General features: G+C 39.1%; 1 protein-coding gene across 4 annotated transcripts in view; it reads right to left on the reverse strand.

Moving 5' to 3' along the window:
* Positions 1-463: 463 nt before the first annotated feature.
* phkb (phosphorylase kinase, beta) overlaps positions 464-18,937 on the reverse strand; it is a 102,914-nt gene continuing 84,440 nt past the window's right edge. For 3 of the 4 annotated variants that reach the window (XM_053316132.1, XM_053316141.1, XM_053316149.1), the window contains 15 exons: positions 17,762-17,845; positions 16,785-16,889; positions 15,220-15,302; positions 14,475-14,565; positions 11,736-11,794; positions 11,017-11,179; positions 9,880-9,961; positions 9,525-9,582; positions 6,105-6,195; positions 4,719-4,924; positions 3,835-3,969; positions 3,348-3,477; positions 2,418-2,525; positions 2,004-2,144; positions 464-1,868 (listed from right to left, as the gene is read on the reverse strand). In XM_053316132.1, the coding sequence (XP_053172107.1) occupies positions 1,731-1,868; positions 2,004-2,144; positions 2,418-2,525; positions 3,348-3,477; positions 3,835-3,969; positions 4,719-4,924; positions 6,105-6,195; positions 9,525-9,582; positions 9,880-9,961; positions 11,017-11,179; positions 11,736-11,794; positions 14,475-14,565; positions 15,220-15,302; positions 16,785-16,889; positions 17,762-17,845 (1,674 nt within the window). In that variant the 3' untranslated portion in view covers positions 464-1,730. Of the gene's footprint in view, positions 1,869-2,003; positions 2,145-2,417; positions 2,526-3,347; positions 3,478-3,834; positions 3,970-4,718; positions 4,925-6,104; positions 6,196-8,566; positions 8,658-9,524; positions 9,583-9,879; positions 9,962-11,016; positions 11,180-11,735; positions 11,795-14,474; positions 14,566-15,219; positions 15,303-16,784; positions 16,890-17,761; positions 17,846-18,937 lie in introns of all 4 variants that reach the window. The other variant, XM_053316158.1, reaches the window with a different exon arrangement.

Below are 18,937 nucleotides of genomic sequence, written 5' to 3' on the forward strand. Positions count from 1 at the left end.
GAATGACAAGGGTAAACAACACACACAAACACACAGTGACAAGGTTGGGTGGCTTCGTCACAGTGATGGTATTCAGAGAGGCACACTTTAAAAGAAGTCTTCCAACATTTCTACCTAAGGATGACAATAGTTTCTTTTTTGATTGCCCTATTTCAACAAAAAAGCATTTTCTAAAGGGCCCTCAGTCTCAGGACCAGATAAGCAGTATTTCATTGTCATGCAGAGCCCTGTTGTGCAAAACAGGCCTCTCAGAAACTCTATTTCATAGCCTTTAACATTCAGAGAAATCGACATGATGGCTACGGCAAACAGTACCTATTGTCATGCCACAAACTGTGCATGCATAAAGGTAAGAAGACACATAGGAGAAGCTCAACTCTAACACGTATGCATTATAAGCAGAATAATGTTGTTTACTTCACTACAAAAGCCAAAATATTCAGCCCAATATTCCATATATCATGTGCAGTGGCTTTCAAACCTTCTAATGCTCAGAGATTCATCATTTTATATCAGTGGATTGAAATACTTATTTTTTCTATATCTGGTTATAAAGCTCCTGGGAACCAAATGCATCAATCTGAGAACCACGTCTCTCATAATTTGACCCTTCACTGTACTTCTAAGCCTGCTTTATTTTTCAGAGTTGGGGTTGAATGGTATTATTTAAAAATGTCTGGTAGTCATGGTAAAGAACATCTAAATTTGATTTGTACGAAAAACCAAAAATTAAAGAGATAGTTTGAGAAATGTTGGGAATATACCAGTATGATAATTTACATATCTTATAGAGCTGAGATGAGAAGATTGATAACACTCAAATGTCTGTACAGTAGGCTAAATATAAAGCTAGCTGACAGTTAGCTTAGGTTAACATTAAGGATGGAACTGGGAAAAAAGCTAGCTTAACTTCGTCCAAAGTTGCACAAAAACTAGCTACCAGAACCTCTAAAGCTCATTAAGTAGCATGTTTTATTTTGTAGGTTTAATCTGTATAAACACCTAAGTTTAAAAACAGTTTCTATTTTTACCGAGTTCATATTGCCAGGCAGAGACTTGTGAATACTAACTTGTTATTTAGTGAAATTCAAAGGTGCTGGTAAGCTAGTCGGTTTCCCCTATTTTCAGTCTCTGCTAAGCCAAGCTAAACTAACTCTCTAATGGCTGTAGTTTTACATTAAGCATACAGATAACCAAGTGGTATCAATCTTAATGATCATTTTTGTAATTTTTCTCTTCACTTAGTTTTCATTTTGACAGTGGTAGGTAAAATGTGAGAAGTACAGGAAGGTAACAGTATTGAGGTAAGTGACATTTTCACCTGCCATATTATCAGTAACAGCACTATTAAAACCTTTTGAATACACAACACAGCTTGGAGACTGAACTCTGGCAAAAAAAAGAAGATGTTTAGAGAAGCAAGGTTCTCAGTGCTACTGAGTTAAACATAATTGTTGGATGCACAGTATATTAACCCTTAAAATAACCTGCGGAGAAGAAGGGCATAAAATAGTAACTTATAAATTGTAACAACCTCTGCTGTTGCCGAGGCAAATGTCACAGTGAAAGTGTACTGCAGCTTGTAGGAGTGAGCAGAGTGGTGCTGAAGGAAAACTGGAGAGGTTAGAGGTTATCTCCTCAATGCATTTGATGGAAACTTAATAGTCCTTGCGGGGCATTTGATGACTACACTGCAGTGGGTTGGGATTAGGGGTCAAAGTGTTGTAAATCTAGCTAACAGTGCATGGGTCGTCCTTGCAGACCTTCACATTTCCCTGCAGCAACAGGATCATAACAGCCTTGGTCAGGTAGCTAGAGGTGCCTCTCTGTCCCACTGGTGGTGTGTTGTAAAATGCCTGCATGTCATCCTGGTACAAAAAAAGTAAAGGACAGATATAGAATCATATTTGAGAGATAATGAGATGTGTCTTCAAGAATTTATAAAAGTGCTAATAAGTAATCCATGATTCAAAGTCTACAAGTATATCAGTAAAACTTCCTACCTGTTTCTCTATGCCTTCAAAGTGACTGCGATCTCTCTGGAAATCATTGAAAGCTGCCTTGACCAGAGTGTCCAGATCCACCTTGTCGTTGAATTCCAGCTCTGGGTTTCTCTCCAGCATTATGGACACCACCATCAGCAACTAGTGGTGAGAGACAACAACTAAATTTGCATACTGATTTAAAGGTCTGTGGTACAGGTCCAGGAACTGATAAAACTACAGTGATGTGATTTTATGTATTACTGGCACTTAATATCCCAGCTGCTGATTCTAGACATTTGATTGATGCCAAGAAAAGATAGCATTCACAATGTCATGTTGAGTAAAAATACATTCCCATAATTTTCATAGTATTTCACTATTTATTCTGTTTTATCTGAGAAGTTTGGTGGTGTTGGTGAATTAGCTTTTTACCTCCACTATGATTTGTCTGTACTCAGGAAGGACAATGTTCTTCATTGTGTCCTCCACCAGCAGGGAGAAGTTCATCTCGTACATGGTCATGTCAGACAATGTAGGTTGCTACAGAGAGATAGTGAGAGAGACAAAATGTGGTTAAATACAATGGGAAAAAGTTATTTAAAGGAGAAATACACTTTTTGAGAAAGAAACAATTTTAGAAAATCAATGTGATTTTACAAGGTCTCATGGGTAAGGATGCTTATATTTGACAGCTAAGAGTTCCTGATGTTTTGATCAACTAGTACAGTATGAGACTGTACTAGTTGATCAAAACTTCAGAAATTCACATGTGTTGATTTATTCATGTTTTGTTGAGTAGTATGGACATGAGGGAAGGTGCTACTTCAATAAAAACTTGGTGGGATGATGATGGATATGAAATATCTAACTTTAATGCAGGCCAGCAGCCATAGATCAAACTGCGACCATAATTTACATGCACAAATTGCATGAATTGAAAATAGTGCTTAAGATCATTAACTCATTAGGAAAGAGTTTACTGAGGTACTAAATTAAGTGAGAAGTATTGTAATTTTCTCATACAAACTTCCTACGATCAGATTTCTTTTTGCAACTAGTGGAGTTGCCCCCTGTTGGCCATGAAAAATAATGCAGGTTTAAGGCACTTCTGTATTGGCTTCACTTTTCAGACTGGAAGCTAGCCACTTGAGTGCAGCTTAACAGGTGTGCTCGTGGAACTGATGAAGTTACACCATTGATCAGCCAAATGCTGCCACCTCCTGTACCCCCTGTTGTTTGAAATGAAAAGCCCTCTAGGGTTTCATACATGGTCTAGCCATATAGAAGGTTGTGACCTAGTCTTGTTCAATTTGACCAGCATCAGAGTATTTATCTAGCAGCTGTATCAGGGGAAGCAGATACCTGTGGGAGGTGAGTCCCAGCCACCATTATACCCTTGGGGGTCCTCTCCAGGATCTGCCAAACACGATCATAAAAGCCAAGAGGAGTCCTGTTCAGAGACCCATCGATCTGACGCCTGTTCAGCCAAGGCCTGGTGCAAAAAAAGGGTGAGATTGTTGAACGAAGTCTTCGAAACAGGGGAAATATAATGTTGATAGCCGTTGTGCTAGAGGAAATTGTCTATGAGTCCATGTGTATTAGATTAGATGAGATGAGATAAAACTTTAATTCCCATGGGGAGATTGGGTTTGCGGCAGCAGCAGATAATAAGATATGGATGTAGACAAGACAGCACTGAAGATAAAATAATTAAAACTAAAAGGATTATACAACAAGTAAACACATGGAGATAAAGACACAGTGTCTTCAAAGGCAAATTTGTGAATTGAAAAAGACCACAGATAATGTTATTGATAGAGTGTGTGTGGCTGTGTGTTGGGCAGAGTACCTGCCGTGGTGCTGCGGCTGTAGGACATCCAGCAGGAGCTGCTTGATGTCGCCGGGGGACATTTGGTAGATGTCCTGTGGTGGCATGTCTCCTGCCCGGATCTTCAGCTCATGTTTCATGGCCTGGACAATCCATCTGGAGATGAACGATACACACACGGTCACACACTCACACTCTCTCAGACTGTTAATAACATGGGTTTAAACTACAGAACATGTTTGAAGATGAATATGTCCTTACGACAAGGATGAAATGTTCAAAATGCTTTCATATGTCCTTTGTTTTCAGTATTGCTTCATAGTGTAAAAACACTTAAGGCTAAATTTAAAAACCTTTCTACAACCAAAATGAAACAGAAACAAACACTGAAGACAAACTAGATTTACCTAACAAAACTCCTTCCAACATTATGTTTTGACTTTCAGACCAAACTTGAGAGATTTGTTCAAACTCTGGAGCATTTACTAATTCAGAGCAGAACAAACAAAAATGGGAGTCCAATTCCAAGAGAACTGCAGTGTGGTACGTTTTAAGTAAGAAACAACTTTAGAAAACAATGTAAATTTGCAAGGTCTCATTGGTAAGGATGCTTATATTTGACAGCTACGAGTTCCTGATCGGATAAAAATAATTTAGGGCAAACTTCACATGTATTGATTTATTCATGTTCGGTGGAGTAGTATGCACATCAGGGAAGGTGAATTACAGCAAAGAGCACATAGCTCTTCATGTTGCTTGAATAAAAGTACAAGAGTTTGACAGGATGATGATAGGTATGAAAAATGTAACTTTAATGCAGATCAGCAGCTATAGACCATGATGTGATCTCTCCAGCTTTCCTTCTAGATTCATACCACCAACCCCTGAACCCCACTTTGTCCTACCCGACTCTGATCTTGAGCATGCCGCTGAACAGCTCAGGGTTGTTGGAGATAATCCATCCGATATGGATGACTAGCTCCTGCTGAAGAACAGCCTCTCGCTCCCCACCGTGAGGTGAGCACTTTCCGTAGATGATGCCTTGGATCACGCCTGGCGACAGTGGATTGGAAATCACCTCCTCCTCATGACCAAATAGACCCAGAGTCACCTGGTAATCACGAGCACACACACACACACGGAAAGGGCTACATATCATATCCACCTATAGTTAGTTATATTCATTACAGTATATTTAATAGATTAAAGCTTTTGTAAGTATGTTTGTGTGCCTGTGCAAGTGTACAGACACATGTATGTGTGACTGTGTACATGCATAGACCGGCATGTGCACACAGTACTCCCTAAGGGGCAATTCCTAAGTATCTTTGTTCCATCACTCTAAAATTGGCCTCCTCTCCCCGAGTCACATAAAAGTGAGTAGGTAAAAATGACCCATCCCTAGACTACTCTTTTGTGTTTTATTTTTCCTGAAAATTATACCTCAACAATTTGCCTGATGAGAGGACACACTTTTAGCCTTGTTCTGGTGAAATCCAGAACATGGATGTATCACTCATCCTCACATCTAAGCTGATTCTAACTGAGCAAAGAGCTGTCTACAACCAAGAATAAAGTTCGGAAATGGCCATCTTTGTATCTGTTGTTGAAATACAACATCGATATGTAATCAAAACTAGATTCAAAATTGACTTTAATGGGTAGTGCTTCTTACTACTGCCAACTGTGCTGTTATTGTAAACAGGAGAACACAGCCGTCTCAAATTTTAAATCAGCTTTTACAATCATGTTGAGAGGAGAGCCTTCCCTCTGGTAAGCAATCTATATGCAGATTCACACCTTGAGCTACTTCAGCATAATGAAATGCCTAAAACTGTTCAGAGGGGTAAAAATGAGGCGAGATAACTGACACCCTCGAGAGGAGGCTAATCTCTGAATAACACTTGACAGGAAATGATGCACCGAAACTCATCCAGTGTGAGGCAGTGGCACCATCAGACAAACTCCTGGGTCAGAAAATATCGATCGACACACAGAGTGCGTGGACACAGTGCATATTAGGATTCTACAACGGCAGCCTCACTACAACTACAGCTTGCACACATACACACAATGGAGGTGAGCTGTGATGAGGAATAAGAGCATGCAGTTACCCTATGTCATCCCCATAGGATGACAGCGTGAGGCGCTTTAAATGGTATATTTCCAGTTTTCTTTTAAATCAGTGAACATTAAAATCATTGTCATGACATTTTCTCCAACATAATAATTTTTTTTTAAAAAGGGGACAGTTACACCGATCAGGCCCTGCTGTCTCTGTGTCCACTTACCTGCTTGCTATGCACTAAAACACTAGTAATACTGGGGGCAAGGCTGTCCACTAGCTTAGTTAATAGACTGGCGGCAAGTCGGACAACAGACCTAGTGGGCGAAAAAAAACAAGAACATTTGTGACATCATGACAGATGATAACTAAAAGCTGGGATGTTAACATCTTCTTTTGTCATTTTTTTTGTCATTCTTGAACTTTGCTGCAGCCTAAATGTAGCACAAATTGCATGTAGTCAGAATGAAATGCCTTGTAAGAATATGTGAGAGTACATAATGTGGTCTGTGGCCACAAAAGGTGCCACAACTCAAATAATTCTGTGTGATTAGAAATGCATTCAAATTTCACCAACATGATAGGATTTTCCACCAGGGATCATTGCCAGATGCTTCTTTTATCTTATTTCAGCAATTTAGTGCCCCCAAATTGGCAAACTGTTCAAACACCAGAATAAAAAATGATAACAAAACCCACAGATGATTCATTTTCAAAATCCAATTTTTCTAGCATTAAAGACAGAAAGATGTGCTAGTCCTAATTAATACATGTGATTTAGTCACTGATAAAAGGTTGGCTTTCTACAAAATATTTTAATGTTCACTAATTTCTGTGTTCAGTATTCATGAGAGTCACTGCAGCCTTCAGACTGTCTCCTCTTGCCTGCAGGAATCCTATGAGGAAAAATGCAGCACACATACATAAACGGTGGTTATCTTCACAGGGTAGCCCACAGCCAGGGTTGCTATAGACACACAGGGAGTAGAAGCCATCCTCACAGAAGCAGTGAACAAATGAAATCATTTCATTAATGAGTGAGCGTCTTGAATAACATCAGCTGAAACACGACCTTCTCTTCTTACATACTGAGAATTGTTTGGTGTATGTGAGTTATTCGGTGCACATATTGAGCACAATGTATAAAAAGGCAACAAAGCCTTAATGTTTTTAAGGCATGATGGGGTGTCAATCCACTGATGCTTTGTTGGGGAACCTATTTCAAGCTTCACTTCCTGGCCCATGTTAGGTAAATGAGAAAGTAAATTGAATTGAGTATTGATACTATTTCTAAGCAAAATGGAAACCACTGGAAGCCTCTGGGCTTTCTCTTCCCTTCACTTCAGGATAATCAAATTTCTCTATGCACAAATCATTTTAATTAATATAACAGCATACAATTAAAGGTGTCATGTCAGTCACAAACACTCTACCACTACTGATCATTAAAAGAAGGGATCAAAAGCTGACATCTGGTCCATTATTTGCGATGTAGGCCAGCAGTGTACCATAAAGAAATCTGAATTTTGGGTGTGTTCAAAGTCAAATTGCTGCTTTCTGACAAAAGAATCTGACTAGAAACTGACTGTGCTTCAACATGTACACTAGTATTTTATGTTGGTAGTGCTCACACTGGTCAAAGTGACAGCTCCTACCTTTCATGACTAGTTCTAAGATGGAAAATAAAACAATCATTGTACATTATCTTGTTGTCATGAGGAATGTGCAAGTGGTTTTTGCTCCTAGTGTAACCACAAGGTCCACATCTCGCAGGGTCACCACTGCTGAAACACACCTGGAGTAGCAATAAGTAAATCAAAATTTACACACCATATTCTGTTTCAGTTGGGTTATACAGCCAGCCTTAGTGCAGTGGGGAGTAACAGCAGAAATAAGGTTCCAGCCTCTATGATGGTTAATGGAGAGAAAGCAAACACTGACAAAAAGCTCCTGTTCCTATCTGAGTTAAGGAGCCGGCTGGCTTGGCCTGGCTAACTCATGACTGTGTGAGTAAGCCATCTTTGTTAGATTTGATGGTGTAGCCAGAATTAGCATCAGCTGGTTAACATTTTAGCAAGATGCTCAGATGCTAGGCTGCTACTGCCACAGGACACAATTTGTTACCAGGGTGACTACTGGTCAGTAATATGTCACGGTGAGATTTTCTACGTTCAGTTTTACTTTGAATGCAAAACATGTTTGTAACAAGTATTACAAAAAGATTAGAAAAATATTGAGTATTAGCAAGACTCAGATTAAAATTATACCAACAACTGACCACCGATAATGACGGTAAGTAAAGTAGCACTGTTTTTTAAAAGGATTCTATGAATTATTTATATATTTTATGCATTTTTTAAATTGTACTTTCATATGTAACCTTTCTGTAAAAAAGTCACAATTTTTATTTTGATACTTGATACTGTATAAACTAGATAAATAAGTTTGAGCTGAAACCATATTTTAGTAACAAATTTAAGCCTTGAATTTTGTAAAATACTCCTTTAACTTCTTAAAACGCCTGTGTTCACCCTGCTTATAAGGAATCCCATTGTTGGCTGAACCTCACACAGCTGTCAAGCTAGAAAGCTAGCTAGCCAACTATCTGGATCTAAGCATGCATGGCCAGTTTCCCGGACAGGGAAACCGGTCTGGAGAGTTTTTAGTCCATCTCTGCCTGAACATTACCTGTTTCCCATGCACCAGTATTGTGGTGATGTGAGGAGCTATAGAGCTGGCAAACTTCTTGATAATGGCAGCAACATGGCGCACTGCCAGCCTATATATCAGCCAGATTACATAGCAGTTATTTATCATCAACTGTCAACATGAGAAATGACTTTGTGAGAAAGACAAATGGAACACGAAGAGAGACATTCAGTTAAGGCACACCCAATAAAAAATATGAAAAAGCATGTGAAATGAAAGAACATCTCATACAATTTTCCAACAAAAATTCCCAACTCTCTATACTTCACACTAAATTATGGTGTGTTCCATTTGTACTCGGAAGTCGGAATTTCCAAGTTCCCAGTCGGAAATTTAAACTAGAATGCTCCTTGAAGTCAGATTTCTGACTCAGAAGGTCCAAAGAACCTCACCCGCCCCAACCTCAGAATCCAAGATTACTGCCCTGTGCATCAACAGTGTGAAAGTTGTTATGTGCAATTTTGTCTTATGAATACATCTCATTAAATCAGTCATACACACAGCACTGTCCAACTTATATCTGTGGCCATGTTGCTATGGCATTTGTATGCACAGAACATCCAAATGCGTATTTATCAACTGGTATTGCTATCACCGGCAAGAACTGGTTTCTGACTTCTTGAATAATTTCAAACTAGTGTGTGACGTCATTCCCAGTTTTGACTTCCAACTTCCCAGATAAATGGAACGCAGCATTACAGGAATGTCTAATGACTGAAAAAGTCACTCGTCAACATAATAAAATGTACTTAATGAGGGATCACTGGTCCTGAAAGCATCTTTAGAATGTAGAAATCTAGATACTATTGGTAATCCTCTTTATATTTGGACTCCATGATGACAAAAAAACAAAAACTAGACTAATAATAATGTAAACTTAATTAATGGACTAACTAAGACTGGAATGTATGTAAGTATATGTGTGAGAATATCAGACCAAAGCTTTCTGCTGCCAGCGCTTCTGTAGATTCTCTCCAGCTCTTCATTCATGTTCTCTGAAATCACAAAAGACAATCTGTTTATGTGTTCAGACATTAAAAACAATATCATAAAGACATATAAAAACATATCCAGATTTACCCTAATCTATATAAATTAAACAGTTTCCACACATTTAAAAGCATAATACACAGCAGCATCCTAAAGAGGAACAAAGTGGGCAGATAACAATGTTAGCAAAGCTGATACTGGGTGACACTTCTGACGTGATCAAATCTCCTAATCAGTTTTAGCACACCCTGTAACTAGTTCTGTAAATTGATCACTCATTCACAATGTGACTGTGTGCTTACCATCTTTGGCAAGGAAGTCTGGTCCTTCTCTCTTGATAAGGATACTTGCGAGCTGAGCCTGACTGGCCAGGCAGTTACAGTCCTGAACAATGACACACATACAGAACATATTTAAGATTAACTTCGATATGCATATAAACATAGTTAGACATGAACACAAATACCTAATAGCAAAAAAATCTCAATTTCTATTAAGATGAGGGCTGAGGTTTTTATTCTTCAAAACATGGATTGAAACTTAAAAGCTTAAAATATTCTAGTACAGAGTAAGAGAGCTGTTGGTAATTGTAAGATTTGGACTGATCATACACTGTGTAGTGAATTAGGAGACAGGTGGCTAAGTGAGCTTTGACAAGAGCTGATATGTCAATGAGCCAAAGGGAGGGAACAATTAGTGAATACAATTAATCTTGCACACCTCTTGCTTTTGTGGCAGTTGGAACTGGATTTATGAGCAGTGTGTCCTTAGAGCAGTGACACACGGGGTTGTGTGTCTCCTTTAATGAAAATGGAAGTGGCCCCTCTCTTCACCTGACACTCTCTCTCGTACACTGAAAAGGACATGATTCGTCACCGCTTTCCCCTTCTGTAAATACTGACAGCCGTGTCTCTTGGATTGCACTGCCAAGCCGAGGAACACTGGTAGAGATTAAACCTTTGTCTCTGTGACGGTGGCCCCTGCCCCATCCATGCACCCAAAATATTAAATGTAATAACTACACTAAGAGTCAAGTGGTGATTCTTTGGTATGCAACACAAGCATTAGTGCTTGACGTCTAGGCCCTGACCTCGTCGCTCCCCACAAGGACACACTGATCTCACACAGCAGGGATTGGGAAGTGATGATACTCCCCAAGGGGAAGACAGACTCAGAGACTGCAGGTGGATGATGGGGTGAAGTTGAAGTGCAGCAAAGTGCGCTCAGAGCTCTCATGACTAAATATGCTGTCATGATTATAAGGGTGTGTTGGATATATGTTACAGTGAGGGGAGTATGATATGTGAGTTGGGGCTGCCTGAACTAGCTCACAGGCATTGCTTCATTTATGTAACAGGAAAAAATATACCCACAACCCATCAGCTGTAAGCAGTAGCGTTTAATAATTATTTAAAAATGTGTGACCTAAGGGTACTCACATGGAACTTCTGCATGATCTCAAAGGTGGGTTTTTTCTGCCATTCCTCCACACTGATCTCTGGCTGCTGCTCCAGGTCAGATGCATTGGGCGTACTCATCTGTCGCTTCACCTTGGAGTGCTTTGGCATCTCCAGCTCCTCAAAGCTCTTAAACTCTGGGATCCTTTGCAAATATGAACACACACACACACACATGCAGACACACAAACACAGACATACAAAGGGAAAGTATTGAATAAGAATTGCCTCTGTTGTTGTACAATTGTGATTTCAATTTCAAAATGTACATATGTTGGCATGACCATCCCAATATGTACTTATGTTAACAGTATGTTTACCCATAGATTTCAAGGTGCAGGTAATTGACACTATGTCTACTATAAATACATGTTGACGACACTGAAGATTTGACAAATGAATGCAGTTACTGAAATGCCAGACTTTCCTTATTAACAACATTTTACATCTGAAACAACACACAGCCTGAAAACTTAAAAAAAAGAAAAAAAAGAATCAGTTATCGGAATCAGCCGTACTGTCCAAAAATGATGAATAAATCATCATTAAACTGTATACATACTGTAGTTGTTCTATTAATGCAACTACAGACATCCTTTTTGAGTTTTCTGAAATATACAAGCAACATGCAAACCCACGGAGGCTGACCTGAGCGCTGACCTCAGACAAATCAAGCATTAAACATTAGAAGATGCTCTTACTCTGCTTCATTGACACGTAGGAAGTCCAACTGCTCCACCATGGCTCCAGATATCAGGGTCTGAAAGGTTGATGTGCAAAAAGACACATTCACATAGTTTGCACAGTGGTTACTTTATCATTGTAGTCAACAATATGTAAGAAATTCCACAGTAATATATACACAGAAACTTATAAAGAAACTGCACTCTTGCACTCAGAAGCGTAAAAATACAGGAGGTGAGGAAAACTAGCTATATATATTCTAAGGGGGTAGGTTTATTGGGTGATCCAGTTTATGAACTAATTCTTTGAATAATGGAGTTCATAACAAATAGTGCATGGAGTGGTACAGTGTGAACTAAGTTCCCTGCTTGGAGTTTGGATAGCTCCAGTAACAAGTTGAGTGTCTAACACGGTAATGGGATGAATAAAGTTTGAGTATTTTAAAAGCACAGCTGGGTCGCAGAAAAGAGTGCAGCTCAATGCGACTACTTACTCCTGTGGTCTAAATGTTATATTAGCCATTCCAACTGAAGTCAACTCCAAAACAAAAATAAAGAGACGTATAGGAGAGGAATAATCCTGCTCCCAATAACAATGAGATGATGAAGAGGATAAGTGTTTCAAAGCTGCAGGAGTGAGCTGTGAAGCGAATGGCAAATAGGTGAAGGGGAAGGAAGAACTTTAAAAGCAAAATAGAAAATGGTTCATGTGAAGAATGTCGCTGCTGAACACCACAAACACACTTGGGGGAGAAGCTAGGTTTGTAAAGTTTGACAAAGGAGTTGGTTAAAGTTAATAATGTGAAAATAGTTCCAGTTCTGCTGTAGCTTTACTTTCCTGCCATCATGAATATTAACTGTGAGCCAAATCCTGATACAGGCTGCTACAAATGGTGGTTAATTGTAAATTTGCTGCTGTGAGCAATGAGTTAAACTCATTTATTGATTGTTTATTTTTCAGTCACTTCAGTGCATGTATCGATTTGGTTTTCAGTACAGTCGGTATAATCTTAGCAGGCCGAAGGATACAGTGAAGTGATGGAACAGCTAATCTATCCATTCACTGTTTAATTTGTTGTTGTCCCCTGAATCCAATTCAATACATTCTTTACAAGCCACAAAAAGCTTCACTCCAATAGTTTCCAAGTCCTTTTTAAACCTGTCTGGATGTCCACATTTCCCAGGAAAGAAAAAAAAAGAAGAAGCCTGCCTTCCAAATTGAATGTGACAGACCAAGGTCAAAACACAGTCAGCTATTGCTATTGAAACACAGGGGGACTTCAGATTAAGGGCTGGGAGACTTCTGTTTGTTGTAACAGAAAGAGATGAATCCTTGAAACACAATTTATTGAATCATTTGTAATATTAAGCCATTGTTTACTTCTGAGACGGCTGTAATATTTGCTCTAAGTGAACCAACAGAACAGAGCAGGTGGCATATTTCACCCCCAACAGCTTTTATGAAAATCTGTCATACTATGTTAACAATCAAATGTGCAGTTACAGCAGTGGTAATATTGATTCAGTAATCCACTTGTATGGACTGGATCTGTGACAATGTCGACCTAACAGCACTAATCCTCCCAGTAAAACATAGGATTGACCATTGCAACGAAGAAAGAAAGAGGATATGAAACATAATTTAAAGGTGATGGACACACATGCAGAAATCACTTTCCAAGTTCTGATGGCCAAAATTACAGTATATAACAAAAATGTAATAAATTAGATATATATATATTAACACATAACGTGAAAGATGAGGGAGGTGTGGTGCAAACAGTCAGAAAATGTGGCTTTGGTGCATTATCTGTTTAATGATTAATATTCTCTGAAGCCCAAGATAATATATCAAATGACTTGTTTTGAGTGACTAACAGTCAAAAACCCAAAGATGCTGCGTTTGTATCATGGAAAACTGGGGAAAAAAAGCAAATATTCAAATTTGAGGCACACACATAGAAGGTTAATCCAGTTAGACGGTGCCAACATGAGGGACAACCAGTTCTTTCTGACATAAATAAATAAAAAAACGTTTCTTCTGGTGTCATTCAAGTTAACTAAAGTTGGATTCCCTGAGCTGGTTAAGCTGGCACTGCAATATTTGTGCGTCCAGGGAACATCCCTCCCACCATCAGCTGGACCAGCGCCAGTGAACAAACTGTGCTCAACTCCAATCATTTAGCTGAAGGATTAAATGAAAACAGTACGTCTGTTGTGAAAATTGGTGTAATCTATTTTATTGTTAACAGCTATGTGCTGTTGAGGGCTACAGCAAGAACAATGGGTTAGACTTTGTTTTTGACTGCTAGATCTACAGCTTAGAAACTGCTCAGTCTCATCTAATGTCGTACAGCTTCATTTGCTATAGACAATATTTTAAATTTGTCACACAATTTCTTGAATAGGGACAAAAAGGGAGTCTGAACAGAGCTTGATTGTATTACTATAATTTAAATATGTTTATTTTATTGCTCAAAATTTTATGAGCCAAGCTAGGAGTTAGGAAACACTGTCATTAAGGAAAACTCAAACTATTTGAGCTATTTGTTAACCAACTACCTGCTTTTCCTCTGTGTGTACTGTAAAGCACTTTGGATCAACTGTGATCTGTGTCAAGTGCTATATAAATAAAGTTGAATTTTGACAGTTGAAGTAAACATGTCCAATAACTGATGAAGGAAATTCCTTAAAAGTTTCATGACTAATATAAAGAGTGATTAAAAAGTCCAAATAAAGAATCAAGAATAGACAAACCTGAAGCCTGTCCGCATGAACTTTGACCCCTCCGATGTTGCCTTTCTTGATCGATGCGAGCATGTCCAAGACTGGGTTGAAGCGGCTTCCCCTGGATAGATAGAGGTTCAATTTGATTCAATTCCAAACACAACACCTGCATTAAAAACCACATCAATATGAAATCCTCATAGCTAAAACTTGCGAATAAATAAGCACACTTCATCCGAGCCTTCATTGCTTTATTCGGGTATGCTGTCGCCTCCTATACAGGTCATCATCCCGATCAATAGAAAACTAATGACTATTGAGTTCCTTCTGTGAGGACCCACCAACTCATTCTAGATGCTGCAGTGTGGCTGTTTAAACGTTTGTAGCACATTTAACATATGGCTCCTTGGAAAACGGTCAATACTACTGTAATCAGCCCACCAGCCACACTACAGTGATACAAATGGGAAACATAATCACCCATTCAGCAAGCAAATACAGTAGCACCTTCCTGCTATAAAGATAAATAGAAGGGAAGAGAGTTGAGTAGAGTGTAAGAGAAAGATAGAAATATTGGAGTGGGGAAAAAAAAGAAGTAAATTGTAACCGTCAAGACATTTTGTTGCAAGCTTGAGCCAGTATCAGACAGAAAGAGAGAGATAGAGGGTGATGTAGGGAGAGATAGGACAAGGAGGAATGCAGGGAGAAAGCTATCAGAGGACAGGAAGACAGGGGAAAAAAAGATAAAAGAGCTATTATGGAGTGTGTATATTACTTGATGTTATCCTCGCGGATGAGAACCAGGAAGAGAGGACGTCCCTGCATCTTCCAGCTATGTTTGATGAACTGCAGGGCGTTCTACACACACACACACACACACACACACACACACACACACACACACACACACACACACACACACACACACACCATTTCAGATTGGCATGGACATGTTGCTGGTTCAAAGGCTTTCAGTTTCCATTTTCTGAGCAGAAAGTGAAAGAGTGCTACCATTAAAGCTCAGCTTCCACGGCTGTCAAACTAAGTTTAAAAATGGAATCAGAAGTTTTTGAACAAGATTAATCTATCTTCAAAATATGAGCAAACCTGAAATGAACATGTGGTACATTTTCCTTACAATCAACAATTGCTGGTTGGAAATGTTAGTGAATGAGGGCCACGTTTAAAGTAATAAAATTATCTTTGATTCATTTCATGGTCTGTGGTAATGTTCAAAATCCTTGTCACTTCCCCCAAAATGAATGAATTGAATTTTATATCTGTTTAAATATATTCCAACTGAACTACTTAAGATAGTTAAAAAGAAAACAACAGCTTACTTATATACCTATATATCATACAACTTAAAATATTTGAGACACACAGAGTAAACTGAATTTTCCAACATATTACAAAATCTGTATTTATCTGGGCTTAAATTGGATTTCTTCCTGACAAATCACTTTATGAATCACTTTATTCATGAATAAAACCATTCAGTGTGGAGCATAACTCACTCAAAGTGTGTCATAAAGCAACTGGAGGCTGCTGGACCACTATTGTATGATATAAATCAGGGATATATGATTGCAGAAATAAATAAATAGTGATTAACTGAAACAATACTTGACATATAAGCAGTATTTCTGTTTGTCGGACAGGGTGGGTCAGTATGTGAACAAATGGGAGGGGCTTTTGAAGTATATTAATGTAATGAATTGATGTGATATGTGGAGTGATTAGAATGCAGGATGATACGTTTTTTTTTAATTTTTACTTCCCATGTCTACATTTTTTATTGTTGTTTTGTGTTTCCTACCAGTTTGTCCAAAAGTAGTTATTACTGAATATTGATTAAATGAATATACTAGATACCGGTTGTTTCCAGCTCAAACAAGCTGCTGTGTGAAGTACAATATGAGGTCTAGCTCAGTCAGAAAACTGCTGGATAAGAGCTTACATTTCTGCCTCCCAGTCCTGTGACCATGATCAGTCTTTTCATCATTCCTGCTAATGAATTACTACTAGTGCTCCATTTTACAAATTAGTTATTTTTACCTTCAAACTTCTAATTATTGTGTATGAATTGTATGTGTAATAATCTTTCACATTACAATGTAAGCACTGAATCACTTACAGATAGCATTTGTCTTTTTCTGTGACAGCCAGTAAAATGAGTTAGCCTTTAAATCAAATCAGCCCACTTCCTGTCTTTTTCACAAATGTCAAGCTCTTTAGACAAGAGAAACTGGAAAAAAGTTCACTAAGCACATAAAAGGCAGTTAATTGTGGGGCAATTTGGGTCCAGTGGTAAGTTCCATGAGTGTGACCCCGGCTTACCTTAATGTCATCGATCAGCAGCATGACATCTTGGGACAAGTAAAAGTCACTTAGATCAAACACTATTGGGTAGCACACCACCGTCTTGCCCAGGATACGATAAATCTGGAGGGAGAGATGCATGCACGCACACACACACACACACGCACACACACACACACAAACTATCACATTAGAAGACGGATGGCTCACAAGTAGCCACGTATACATTATTCTGGGCAGAGTATAAAACAAGCCATCAATCCTAAGATAGAGTGGACACACAGGAGCTACACAACCACTCCTGATAACATACACACACACAAACACAAACACACACATACACAGTATATAGACCCAGCTGCTACAGGACTACCTTCACACATACAGATTGTCACAGGGGCCCACACACGCGTACCGACCCACTGATGATGATAATGTCCTCTGGCGGTCTGCCATCTTCCCCATAAATGTTCCATTATAATATTGTCTTTGCAATGCATTGGGAGCCATGATTCATTTGTTTGGCAACGTCTTTGTTTGAGAAAGCTGCTTTAGCTCAACTTATTTGGTCGTGCTATGACCTTCATTTGGGAGAAACTGCAAATGACATCTGCGAGAGACATTAGCAAGCACACACAGATAAAATTGTACAAGCACGCAAGTCCACGACCACATAATGCACACGCACACCGACTCTCTGACAGCAGCTTAGAATATTAAAATGCAGTCTTGAGAATAAGAAATATCTATTCAGCATTCACTGACACATACTGCATGTCTGAAGAAGAATAAAAGTCTTGGATCTGAATATTTTTTGACTCTATATTGGGTTTCAGAGCTGGAGTCAACTCTTAAGAGCTCTTGGAAATGTATGCAGATCAATATGTAGGAGTCACGTTAGTAGTCACCCATGACCTGTGCAGCAGGGATACACAGAGTGAACATATGTGTGCACACGTACCGGTGTATATACATGTGTGTGGGTGTGTGAATACCTTGCAGGTCCCGATGCAGCCAACTGGCCTATCTGGACGCCCACTCAACCCCAGCTTCTTGTTGACGGCGAGGAAACGGTACGCCTGCAGAAAGACATACACACGTACATATCATTCAACAATGCACATGATCATACTGCCATCCTTTCTGGTTTCAGAGAAAAATAAACACTGCATCTTTATCCGAACATTTCCCTGGGATCTTATCAGTATTGTCTCAAGATTAAAAATAACACATTTGATTTGAAATGTCATGCAGCACAGACCTTCAATTCCCTGTCATAATGAAAGTGTAAATACATCATTCCACTGTCCCACTGAGCCATTCCTGCTTTTGCTACTCATATGCTGAAATTACCTCCATATGGCAGAACCACCTACTGATATTAGCTCTGTGCAAAGTTATGAGATGCAGCGATAATGAATGGTCCCTGTGCTGCCATCTGTACCGTGCTTAGTAGACCCAAGCACACCCATGGGTGCTGGTGCAGATAACACGGTTGTACTCAGGTGCAGAGGCCCATAAGAAGAGACATTGAGACCTAGCTGAACTCTCGTTACAATGCATGTAGGATCTTATATTATACACTGCAAAAACTATTTTAAAAACAAGTTTGTGGAAAGTCCAAAGTAAGTTACATACACATATCAAGCTTTCCTGTCTCACATATGCATATTACAATGTTAGCAGTGCCAGATTTACTACCACAAATTCAGTCATAACAATGGGTCTTCACACAGAAATGAACAAAAGCAGGTTTCTCATTTCTAGCCGACAACTTTCCTTTGATTTCGTCAGCTGAAATCACAGCTGTCTAACCTGAGAACCTGACAAATCTGCTGAGCTCATGTTTTATTTGCTCTGGCAGATGCCAGGCTAACAGCTGTCACTAGCGGAATTTATCAGCTGTAGTTAGATAGCTAATTAATGTTAAATCCATGAGCTGGTTGAAAAACTGTTTCTCCAGATGACTTAACCTCTTCCATTCCCTAAGGATGCTGACATCCTCAGCTCAGCTACTATCTTTTAGAGGCTTTAGAGTGCTCAGTTTTAAAGCTATGGTGAAGATACTGATATCATATGAAACAAAACGACCTAAGGCATCCATTGATACCAACCATGTCAACTATGCCGGGAAGTTATGCTAAATTTTGGCAAGAGCTAAACTGGCACGG

The sequence above is a fragment of the Scomber japonicus genome, chromosome 1, assembly GCF_027409825.1.
Source record: "Scomber japonicus isolate fScoJap1 chromosome 1, fScoJap1.pri, whole genome shotgun sequence".
In the NCBI taxonomy this organism is placed as follows: Eukaryota; Metazoa; Chordata; class Actinopteri; order Scombriformes; family Scombridae; genus Scomber; species Scomber japonicus.